The sequence below is a fragment of the Scyliorhinus torazame genome, chromosome 4 (genome assembly GCF_047496885.1).
Source record: "Scyliorhinus torazame isolate Kashiwa2021f chromosome 4, sScyTor2.1, whole genome shotgun sequence".
Taxonomy (NCBI): domain Eukaryota; kingdom Metazoa; phylum Chordata; class Chondrichthyes; order Carcharhiniformes; family Scyliorhinidae; genus Scyliorhinus; species Scyliorhinus torazame.
In genome coordinates this window covers 153,581,294-153,594,183 of record NC_092710.1, presented here as the reverse complement: position 1 = coordinate 153,594,183, position 12,890 = coordinate 153,581,294, and the positions used below count along the sequence as shown (strand labels likewise).

General features: G+C 47.6%; 1 protein-coding gene across 1 annotated transcript in view; it reads right to left on the bottom strand.

Moving 5' to 3' along the window:
* slc66a3 (solute carrier family 66 member 3) overlaps window positions 1-10,894 on the bottom strand; it is a 65,000-nt gene extending 54,106 nt beyond the window's left edge. Inside the window, exon 1 of the mRNA XM_072498787.1 lies at window positions 10,671-10,894. Coding sequence (XP_072354888.1) covers window positions 10,671-10,822 — 152 coding nt within the window. The 5' untranslated portion in view covers window positions 10,823-10,894. The remainder of the gene's footprint in view (window positions 1-10,670) is intronic.
* Window positions 10,895-12,890: the final 1,996 nt, after the last annotated feature.

Below are 12,890 nucleotides of genomic sequence, written 5' to 3'. Positions count from 1 at the left end.
GTCGCATTCTTTAAAATAGAGTTTTCAGATTTGGTCAGCGGCCAGGAACAGGAGGGTATGGCTGCAGATGAGATAGGTAAATGGACCCAGAGGGCAAGAGTACAACAGGAGCCTCAGCCTTTGCAATTGTCCAATTGGTTTGAGGTTCTCTCAGTTTGTTTTGATGGGCGTGGGGCTGAAAGGTGAATGAGCAAACTGACCATGGCCCCTTGTACAGGAATTATTCAAGTGGGGGCAAAAAATAAAAAAGTACGATCTGATAGCTATTACAGAGTCATGGCTGTAGGATATAAGATTGGGATTAAGAGTATATTTAGGATGGACTGGAAACTAGGAAAAAGCGGAGGGGTGACTCTGTTAATTAATGATGGTATTCTCACATTAGAGAGGGATAACCTAAGTTCAGGAAACCAGGATGTTGAAACATTTTGGGTAGAGATGAGAAACGATAAAAGCAAAAAGGTCACCTTTGAGAGTGATATGTAGGCCCCCTAACAGTAATCATATGGTAGGGCGAGGTACAAAGGTAGAAAAAATGGGAACTTGTCAGAAAGGTATAGTGATAATTGTGGGGGATTTTAATCTACATATAGAGTGGGAAAATCAGGTGGGTATAGGTTGCCTGGATGAGGAATTCATAGAATGTTTCAGGATAGTTTCTTGGAACAACACGTTCTGGCACCAACTGGAGAGCAGGCTACACCACACCTGGTACTGTGCAATGAGAAAGGATTAATTGATGACCTCATAGTGAAGGTAGCAGCGACCATAATATGATGAAATTTTACATTCAGTTTGAGGGAGAGAAGTGTGGGTCCAAAACTGGTATTTTAAACTTAAATAAGGTCACTCATGAGGGCATGAAAGTACAGCTAACTGGTAAATTAGGTTAAGGGATAGGTCACTAGAGATGCAGTGGCAGACATTCAAGGGGATATTTCAGAATATACAGAATAGATATACTCCAATGAGAAAGAAAAATTCCACAACGAGGACCCACCATTTGTGGTGAACGAAAAACATTTTTTTTGCAATATATTTATTGTTTTTAACATTTAACACATAACAAAGACAAAACGCTCCACCACAAACATAACTAATACAAAATGAAACATCCACAACACCCCTCCACCTCCCCCCAAACCCTACTCTTCCCCTTTCCCATCCCCAACAGCTAACGGTAACTGACTCCTTAAAATGCAGAATGAACGGATGCCATCTTTTACAGACCCCCCTCGATCACCACTCTCAAGGTGAACTTAAATTTTTCACAATGTAGAAATTTCATTAAGCCCCCCAGCTATACTGGAGCACAAGGCAGAGAAGCCCAACAGGACCCACCTAGGAGCAATCAATGAGGTGAAGTCTAACGCATCCACCCCCGTCCCCAGCCAGAGCTCTGGCAGGTCCGACACCCCAAATATGGCCCCTGGGGATTGGGCTCCAAATCTATTTGCAAGATTGCCGACATGGTGCTGAAGAACGAGGCCCACAACTTTCCTAAATCAGGACAAGACCAGAACATGTGAACATGTGGCCCCTTTCCACACCGCTCACACTGTTCCTCCACTCCCTCGAACAGCCGGCTCATCCTCAACCTCGTTAAATGTGCCCTAGGCACCACCTTTAATTGAATCAAACCTAATCTCACACACAAAGTCGTGGGCTGAGATTCTCCAACCCGGCGCCGGGTCGGAGAATCCCCAAGGGGATGCGAGAATCACGCCCCGCAGCCCTGCCACGGCTTCCCCATTCTCTGGCGCCCGTTGACAGCGTCCACCCCCCCCCTCCAGCAATTCTCCGGGCCCAGATGGGCCGAGTGGCCAACGAGTTTGGCCGAGTCCCGCTGGTGTGGGTTACTCAGGTCCCACACGGCCTGGAGGGGTGGGGCGGGGGGGATCCGGCCCTGCGGGAGGGCCCCCACGATGTCCTGGCCCGCGATCAGGGCCTAACGATCAGCGGGCGGGCTGGTTCTGTGGGGGCCTATGTTCCTCCGCGCCGCGCCCCTGTAGGGTTCCACCATATTGCCCAGGGGCCGGCGCGGAGAAGGGAACTCCCGTGCATGTGTGCAAATACACCGGCCGTGGTGCGCATGCAAGGAAATACGCCAGCCGTTCTGCGCATGCATGGAATCGCGCCAGCCATTCCGCGCATGCGCAAACTCGCGCCGGCTGTAGCTGCGGGGACCACTCCGGCGGTAACCTAGCCCCCTAGGAAGGGGAGCATTCCCCATTATCGGGGACCGATGACGCCGGAGTGGTTGGTGCCACTTTTCACGGCGGCATGGGGCCAGAGCCCCATTATTGGAGAATCCTGCTGGTGGTGTTCACTCTGTACAACACCTCACACCACACCCCCTCCTCCCACGCTATCCCCAGCCTTTCCTCCCACTTAGTCTTAAGCCCCTCGAGCAATCCCATATCTTCCTCCAGAATCCTCCTGTAAAAGAGGTACTCCTCTCCTCCATGTCCACCACTGACATCACTTTCTCTAATAGCGAGGTGGGAAGCATCACCGGGACTGTTGGAAAGAACTTCCTCGCAAAATCCAGCACCTTCATATATCGTAAAGTCTCAGCCTGTGGGATCCCATACTTCTCCGCTAATGCCTCCAAACTTGCGAACCACTCCTCCAGAAACAAATCCCTTATTCCTACCACCCTCATGCCCTCCCAGCCCCGGAACCTCGCATCTAATTGAGACGGTTCAAACAAGTCATTTGCACAGATCAGCACAATCTTCGACATCGCCCCTCACTTAAAATGCTTCCGAAATTGCCTCAAATCTTCAAAGTCGCGACCACAACCGGATTGCCGGAATAATTTCCTGGGGATAATGGAAGTGCGTCATCACCAGCTTCACCGACCCCTTACATGAGCTCGCCTCACCTTAACCCAAATTTCCTCTTGATCCCCGTACCAGCCCAGCACCTTCTTGGCGTTCACCGGCCGGTTGTAATAAATCAAATTCGGCAGCGCCATTCCATCTGACTGCCGATCGCTCTGAAGCACCGTTTTCCGAATTCTGGCTATCTTTCCCGCCCAGATAAACAATGTAATCATTCACTTCATCCCCTGAAAAAACACCTTCGGCAAAAACACCAGCAAGCCTTGGAATCAAAATAGAAACTGTGGTAAAATATTATTCTTTATCGATTGAACCCTGCTGGCCAACGACAGAGGGAGGCTATCCCACCTCTGTCGATCCTCCTTGACCCTACTCTCCAGGCTTGGAAAGTTCAATTTAGGGAGCCAGGCCCAATCTCGAGCCACCTGCACCCCCAAATACGGCAAACCCCTCAAATCTGCCCCCCTCCCCGGCGGAGAAACCGAAAAGCATTCGCTCTTCTCCAAGTTCAGTTTATACACCGAGAAAGCCCCAAATCGGGTTAACAGCCCCATTATATCCCCCACCGTGGGGACCATGTCCAAGATAAACGGAAGAAGGTCATCGGCATATACGAATGCTGATGTTCCACCCCTCCCCCACCCTCACTATCCCCCTCCACTTATCTGACTGCCTCAACTCGTTAGCCAAAATCTCTATTGCCAACGCAAACAGGAGAGGGGACAAAGGGCACCCCTGCCTCATTTTCCTATGCAACAAATATCCTGAATTCAGAACGTTTGTATGGACACTCGCCTTTGGCTCCCTATAAAGCAACTTAACCCACGACACATACTTGGGCCCTATCCCAAACCGCTCCAACATGCAAACAGGAACTCCGCTCCACCCTATCAAAGGCCTTCTCCGCATCAAGCGCCACAATAACCTCCTGTTCCTCATTTCCTGACGGGGAGAGCACCATGTTCAACAAATGCCACACATGCAAGGACAACCGCCTGTCCTTTACAAACCCTCACTGACCACCTGCGGAAGATACTCCTCCAACCTGAGCACCAGCACCTTAGCAAGAAACTTGGCATCCACATTTAGTAGCGATATCGGCCAGTACGACATGCACTCCACTGGGTTCTTATCTTTTTTCAACAGAAGCAAGATGGAAGCCTGCCTCACCGTCCCCAGGAGAGAGCTACCCTTGCCACCGCATCCCCAAATCTCTCCACCAACAGCGGAACCAGCCACTCCGCAAACTTCCACCGGGAGCCCATCTGGCCTCGGTGCCTTGCTGGTCTGCATTTTCCCTACAGCCGCCCGAATCTCCTCAGTCCCCTGTGGCTCCTCCAACCCCTCCCTATCCTCCTCCTCCATCATACAGCACTCCAAACCCTCCAAAAACTCCACCATATCCGACTCATACCCCCGGCGGCTCCGACCTGTACAACTTTTGATAAAACTCCTCAAATACCCTCTTCACCTTCTCTGGAGCTTTTTATTAAAGAAATTAAAGAGAGTATCAAACTTAAAGATAAAACATTTAATTATGCAAAGATGGGTAGCAGGTCAGGAGATTGGACAGAATATAAAAACAGCAATGAATGATGAAAAGATTGAGAAGGAAGAGGAGGGCAAGAGAAAGCTAGCTAGATGGAAGGAATGGAGTAACTCAAGAAAATTGCAATCACCAGGGACGTGAGACGTTGAGCAGCAAGCTGAAAAGTCCCCCGGGTCCTGATGGACTTCATCCTAGGGTCTTAAAAAGCGTCTAATGAAATAGTTGATGCATTTGTTCAAATTTTCCAAAATTCCCTAGATTCAGGGGAGGTTCCATTAGATTGGAAAACATCAAACGTGACTCCTTCATTTAAAAAGGAAGACAGAAAGCTGGAAACTACAGGGTATTTAACTTAAAATCTTTTTTTTCTATTCATTCACGGGATGTTAGTATCACTGGCTAGGCCAGCATTTATTACCCATCCCTAGTTGCCCTTCAGAAGGTGGTAGTTAGCCATCTATTTGAACTGCTGCAGTCCTTGAGGTGTATGTACACCCACTGTGCTGTTAGGGAGGGAGGTCCAGGATGTTGCCCCAACAACTGTGAAGGAACGGCGATATATTTCCAAGTCAGGGTGGTGAGTGGCTTGGAGGGGGACCTCCAGGTGGTGGAGTTCCCAGGTATCTGCTGCTCTTGTCCTTCTAGATGCTAGTGGAGGGTGCTGTCTAAGGAACCTTGGTGAATTGCCACAGTACATCTTGTAGCTGGTACACATGGCTGCCACAGTTCGCCGGTGGAGGAGGGATTGAGTGTTTGTGGAAGGAAGAACAATCAAGCAGGCTGCGTTGTTCTGGATGGTGTCGAGCTTCTTGAGTGTTGTTAGAGCTGCACTCGTCCAGGCAAGTGGAGAGTATTCCATTCCATCGCTGACTTGTGTTTTGTAGATGGTGGGCAGGCTTTGGGGGTCAGGAGGTGAGTTACTTGCCATAGGATTCCTAGCCTTTGGCCTGCCCTGGTAGCCACAGTATTAATATGGCTAGTCCAGTTCAGTTTCTGATCAATGGTAACTCCCAGGGTGTTGATTGTGGGGGATTCAGTGATGGTAATGCCATTTAATGTCATGGGAAGATGGTTAGATTCTCTCTTGTAGGAGATGGTCATTGCCTGGCACTTGTGTGGCTCAAATGTAACTTGCACTTGTCAGCCCAAGCCTGGATATTATCCCGGTTTTGCTGCATTTGGACATGGACTGCTTCATTATCTGAGCAGTCACGAATGGTGCTGAACATTGTGCCGTCATCCGCAAACATCCCCACTTCTGACCTTATGATGGGAGGTCATTGATGAACTAGCTGAAGAGGTTGGGCCTAGGACACTATCCTGAGGAACTCCTGCAGTGATGTCCTGGAGTGAGATGATTGACCTCCAACCACCACAACCATCTTCCTTTGTGCCAGGTATGACTCCAACCAGCGGAGAGTTCCCCCCCTCCCCCGATTCCCATTGACTCCAGTTTAGCTAAGGCTCCTTGATGCCATACTCGGTCAAATGCTGCCTTGATGTCAAGGGCAGTCACACTCACTTCACCCCTGGCATTCAGCTCTTTTGTCCATGTTTGAACCAAGGCTGCAATGAAGTCAGGAGCCGAGTGACCCTCGCGGAACCTAAACTGAGCATCAATGAGCAGGTTATTGCTGAGTAAGCGCCACTTGACAGCGCTGTTGGTGATTCCTTCCATCACTTTGCTGATGATGGAGAGCAGACTGATAGGGCGGTAATTGGCTAGGTTGGAATGACCTTTCTTGTGTACAGGACACACCTGGGCAATTTTCCACATTGCCGGGTACATGCCAGTATTATAGCTGTACTGGAAGAGCTTGGCTAAGGGTGCGGCAAGTTCTGGGGCACAAGTCTTAAGTACTATTGCCGGAATATTGTCAGGGCCCATAGCCTTTGCAGACTCCAGTGCCTTCAGCAGTTTCTTGATATCACGTGGAGTAAATCATATTGGCTACGTTTTACATCGGTGATGCTGGGGAACCCCAGAGGAGACCGAGATGGATCATCCACTTGGCATTTCTGGCTGAAGTTGTTGCGAATGCCTCAGCCTTGTCTTTTGCTCCTCCATCATTGAGGATGTGGATATTTGCGGAGCCTCATCCTTCAGTGAGTTGTTTAATTGTGCACCACAATTCACGGCTGGATGTGGCGGGACTGCCGAGCGTTCATTGTGGAATTGCTTAGCTCTGTCTTTTACTTGCTGCTTATGCTGTTTGACGCACAAGTAGTCCTAAGTTGTAGCTTCACCAGGTTGACACCTCATTTTTTAATATGCCTGATGTTGCTCCTGGCACGCTCTCCTGCATTCTTCATTGAACCAGGGTTGTGCATTCTTCATTGAACCAGGGTTGATCCTCTGGTTTGGTGGTAATGGTAGAGTGGGGGATATGCCGGGCCATGAGGTTACAGATTGTGGTTGAATAGAATTCTGCTGCTGCTGATGAATACAGCGCCTCATGGCTGCCGAGTCTTGAGTTGGTAGATCTGTTCGAAGTCTATCCCATTTAGCACGGTGGTAGTGGCAAGCAACACGATGGAGGGTGTCCTCAATGTCTGTCATAGGAAAACGTTAGAAGCTTTTATTAGAGACGTTAAAGCAGGGCACTTAGATAAATGAAAAATAATCAGGCACAGCCAACATGGTTTTGTGAAAGGGAAATCATGTTTAACAAACTCATTGGAGCTCTTTGAAGTAGTAACATATGCTGTGGATAAAGGGGAACTGGTGGATCTACTGTGTTTACATTTTCAAAAGTGTTATATCTTTGAGTTTGCCGCAAAGAGAAAAGGTATGGGAGGGTCTACACTCTAGACTCTTTCAGACACAATGAGAGATTTTATTCTGGATATTGCTCAAACAATTTAAGTTGGAGAACTGAAGTCCATGCAAACATTCACTGCTGGCATCACAACAGACCCACTTGTGCATTATCTCTATATATATATATAGATATATGCACACACACAACTTAATAAGACAGCCTCTCAGGTGGATGGTATTCCTTTGTGGGTTGTATTTAACGTTCTGGAACCTAGTTACTCTCGACCTTGGAAATGTCCTTGGAAACGTCAGTAGGTGGTACCTCCCGGGAAGTTATTCCAGTGTCCATCTGTAAAGGTATTGGAAAGTCCACAGAAGGAGGAACTCTGCATTTGTCTCTGTGTTCAGGCTCTGTTCTGAAGTACCGCCTTCTAAATTTTCCAGGGGAAATACTTCTTAAGAAATTTCAGTGATTTCACTTTGTGAAGCTAGTAGCAGGTCAGTATGACTTCGCCAAACTCTTTCAGTAATCATCTACACGGTGTATGATATTAGACTGTCTTTGCAAGGAGCACAGCAGGTACCCATTTCTCATTGGTGGTGTAGCTTCTGGCGAGCACTTGCTCTCCTTGATTGGATAACTCGCTTTTTACAGTTCTGTTCTCTCTTGGCAATCCGTTGTTGTGGTGGTGGGGCTCCCAGGTATCTGCTGCTCTTGTCCTTCTAGATGGTAGTGATCGTGGGTTTGGAAGGAGTTGTCTAAGGAACCTTGGTGAGTTACTGCAGTGCACCTTGTAGATGGTACACACAGCTGCCACTGTTCATCGGTGGTGGAGGGTTTGAATGTTTGTGGAAGGGGGTGCAATCAAGCGGGCTGCTTTGTCCTGGATGGTGTTGAGTTTCTTGAGTGTTGTTGGAGCTGCACTTATCCAGGCAGAGAATATTCTATTACAATCCTAACTTGTGCCTTGTTGGTGGACAGGCTTTTTTTTTGGGGGGGGGGGGGGGGGGGTCGTCAGGAGGTGGGTTATTCGCTGTAGGATTCCTCGCCTTTGACCTGGCCTGGTAGCCACAGTTTTACTGTGTCTAATCCACTTCAGTTTCTGATCAATGGTAACCCCCAGGATGTTGATTGTGGGAGATTTAGCGATGGTTAATCCACATAATAAAAGTCCATTGTCAACTGTCAACTCAAGTCTTCGTGTGATGCAGGGTTTGAGGTATGGATCTTTTTTGATGAATGTCTGACATTGTTCCTTTTTGGACCATGCCCATCACCTTCCCCATCACAGGATCGGTTCTTATAAATCTCTAAACTTGAGATGAAGTCACAGATACCATATCCATGAGTGAGAATACAGACATTGACCAACTGTACTTCTGAGTCATGCTTGAGTTGTAGCGACAATCTTGACACAACATCGGCATTTGCATGTTGCTTTGACTTGCAATATTGGATCTCATATGTGAGTGCCCACAATGTCAAAGACCATCTTGGTAACCTACTAGCTGCTAAAGAAGGAATACCTTTATAAGGCCCATAGTTTGTCATCAAGGGTCCATGATCCATCACAAGAGTAAAGGTAATGGTGGAATATTCTTACCCTGAAAATGATGCTCAAAGCCTGAGCTTTTCTAGCTGAGAGTAATTCATTTCTGTGCTAGTAAGAGTGCATGAAGCAAATGCTATCGGTCGTCCTTCCCCTGAAGATATTATGTGTCAGACAACCCCATAGGATGACCCATCAGAATTAAGGTGTAACTTCAGCTTGGAGTGAACCAACAGCTCTGACTTCTGTAAGGCATCTTTTATCTCACTGAATTGTAAGAGTGCTTCCTGCTTATTTCCTTTGTTTCCATATTCTTTTCTTTCATTATTTTTGGTCCCATAATTGGAATGTGCCTTTAAGCAGAGGACTCAAGCTGAAGCAGCCTCCTAGTTCGAGGTGTGTTCCCTGTTTTGTATTTTGGAAAGCAGACTTGTCGGCGCCGAGTAAATCTTAAGACCAGCTTGGGAGGAAGTCAGTTCGATTGACTCACTGGCAACCTGTGGATTGGCCAAGACAGTGTTCTGCTTGTTAACAATCAGCGATTAGTTCCTGTGTGATGCTTCGGAGAGAGCTGGGCAGAAGTGATTAGACCTTGAAAGTGAAGAGGACAGTCTCTCTCGCTCGCTGCTGAAGTAAAGAACTGCTTTCTTGTTCTAAAACTTGTAGGTGTCTGGCACAACTTTACTATAAACTTGAAATAATCTTGAATCTACTGAGAATGTAGACAACCTTACCAGAAAAAAAACATCTCAAACCTAGAAGGAAGAAGTACCGAAGCTTGAACTCTAGAAAGATGTTAACTGGAAGCCATCCTAGATTCTTTTGCCTTTTCCTTTTATTAATATTTTCTTTCCCTCTGTGTTGTTTGTCTGTGTGTGTGTATATATATATATATATAGAATTGGGGGGTAGTTAGAAAGGTGGCTGAGAAAGGAGTTTAGGTAGTTGGATACATTTTTGTCAGTTTAATTATAATACTGTACATAATAAAAGATTACTTGTGTTTAATTTTTATAAACATGTTGACTGCAGTTTATTGGGCACAACCAAGGTCCTCAGGTATTTTAAAATCATTCTAATTTCACTTGTGTTGCGCCTCTGGGTCAAGTGGGGGTGGAATTGATCGTGCACTAGATCATGGGGTCATGACCGTATGCACTTTTGCATTCTTCTAACCAGCGCCATACCTGTTTGGCACATAACAAAGTGTGTAAAGGCTTCAATCATGTTGCTAAATTTGGCATGAAGCTAAATTTGGCATGAATTTACCATAACAATTGACCAATCCTAAAAATGTGAAGTTGTATCACAGTTTGAGGACATGGTGCTTCTAAGATTGCTGTCATCTTTTTGGTTCCTTGTGTAAGCCATCTGTATCGATGATGTGGCCCAAATAATTTATGGGTATCTTGAAAAAGTCACACTTTCCCTTTTTAACTCAGAGGTTATGGTTTTATAGATGTTTCAGAGTAGCTTCTAAGTGTTCCTGTTTACTCGAACTGTTGACTGGTGACCTACTGCCTGTCAATCACCCACTGCTGCCTGTCAATCACCTGCTGTGTGTCAATTAGCTGCTGCCTGTCTATCATACCCTGCCTATCACCCACTGCTGCCTGTCAATCACTCACTGCCTATCAATCACCTGCAGTCTGTCAATCACCCACTGCTGCCTATCAATCATCCCAGCCTGTCAATCACCTGCTGCCTGTCCATTACCTGCTGCCTGTCAATCACATCCCTGCTTGTACATCACTCACTGCCGCCTGTCAATTACCTGCTGCCTGTCAATCACACATCCCGCCTGTACATCGCCCACTACCTCCTGTCAATCACCCACTGCTACCTGTTAATGACACCCCACCTGTCAATCACTCACTGCTGCCTGTCAATCACCTGCCGCCTGTCGATTACCTGCCGCCTGTCAGTCAGCCCCCTGCGCCGCGCGCTCCCGACCTGTCACTCACCCGGTCAGTTCCAGGATCAGGCTCCGGACGCTCAGTCCACGGGCATTTTTTGCTGCGACGACTGTGAATATTTGCGGCAACTTGAGCACCATGCACACAGCCAGGGTGCTGACATTGGCGAAGAGCAGCAGCAGCGCCGAATCCGGCTGCATCTTCCCGCCTGCTGCCGCTTTCTTGCCCTGGCTGAAATAAATATTTAAATAAATACAAGGCGCTTTTCCGGATACGCCTCGAAATGAATATTGACGTCGTGCGCGCGACACGTACTCGGCTGCAAAACCGGGCGGGACCGGGTCGAGTGTGGATGCTCCTCTGCTCGCTTCCTTCCTGACATCCGCCTCCTTGGGCTTTCAGCAAGGGCAGCACCTTATGAAAAGGACTTTGCAAAATAATGATACCGTGTAACTCTCAGTACTGGTGGATTGGGCAGATGTACGTGCACTGCACTCAAATCAACTGCAGCTTTTTGTAACATGCCAATATAGTGAGGAGGGGAGATTTGCAAAGTTAAAGAGGAAGGGTGGCAATAGTGTAGGGAGGGGAGTGACGTGGGCAATGACACCAGAGTGTGGCAGGAAGGGACAGAATGAACAGACATAAGTGATTGATACTTCGTTTCATTCACAGTCTCTTGCATAAACATGCAAATTCTATTTCCGACCAAACTGTCAATGCAAACATTTCCCGAGAATGTGCTTCCGAGATAGAGGAAGTTATCGACAGCCTTCCGAGTTCTGCCATTGATAGTCACAGTAGATGGTGATGTGTTGGGTGTTCTGGATCACAAACAGTTCACCAACACTGGAAGTGGTGCAACTCTATTTTATTATAAGGTGAACTATATTAACATACTTGAACTGTGGGTAAATGCAATACCAGCTTTAACTGTTGACCCTTGCCTAGTCCTAACCAGGTAATGCACTCAGCACATGGTGAATGTCTGTGTTGCAGGCTGTGAGCTCTGTGCTCCCAGCTGGCTGCTACTAGAATGAGCGGGAACTCTCCTGTCCCCTGTCTTTGTCGTGCGTGTGCTCTCACTGGTGATTGGCTGCGGTGTTGTATGCTGATTGGTCCCACTGCATGTCCATCAGTGTGTGTGTGTGTCTGCACCATGATATACTGGTGTATATTATGACATCCCCTTTTTATATAAAGAATATGTGCCTCCGTGACAATAAATATTGTGTAATGAATGTACCTGACTATGTGTGTGCGTGTTATTTACATGACTATGTACATGAGGCTAATCTATTTACACGGGAAGGTGCCTGGTGCCGAGAAATAGGGTGTCACACCAACAACGAAATGAACATTATATACAAACTACTGGAACGATGAAACAGGATAACAGAACAGATCAAAGAGTCCAACATTGTAAAACTCGTAAGTCAAGTCTCTGAGGTGGGCGATGAATTCTGGTTGACCGCCTCACGGGTGGGTCAGGAGCCACCCGCTGAGGAATGGGCTGGGCCACAGCAGAGTGAGGAGGATGCAGAGTATTCGGAATCTGTACATAGTCCAGGTTGGGGACAACAGGAGGGCGTGGCACCGGTGGAGGATCACGTAGCGAGCGTGGAACGAGACGAAGGGCACGCTGATTGCTACGGCGAATGGAACCATCTGGCCGACGAACCAGAAACGAGCGGGGAGACACCTGCCAAAGAACCACAGCAGTTGCAGACCAGCCACCCTCCGGAAGATGGATGCGTACGTTGTCATCCGGCACCAGAGCAGGGAGATAAGTCGCCCGAGCGTCATACATCGCCTTGTGTTGTGCACTCCTGGTACCATGATGTGTTGGGTGTTCTGGATCACAAACAGGTCACCAACACTGGAAGTGGTGCAACTCTATTTTATTATAAGGTGAACTATATTAACATACTTGAACTGTGGGTAAATGCAATACCAGCTTTAACTGTTGTTCCTTGCCTAGTCCTAACCAGGTGATGCACTCAGCACATGGTGAATGTCTGTGTTGCAGGCTGTGAGCTCTTGTGCTCCGAGCTGGCTGCTCCTAGAATGAGCGGGAACTCTCCTGTCCCCTGTCTTTATAGTGCGTGTGCTCTCACTGGTGATTGGCTGCGGTGTTGTGTATGCTGATTGGTCCCACTGCATGTCCATCAGTGTGTGTGTGTGTGTCTGCACCATGATATACTGGTGTATATTATGACAGGTAGGGTAAAGTCAGAATTTGGTAGTGGTTGGTGGAGTATCCCTGTA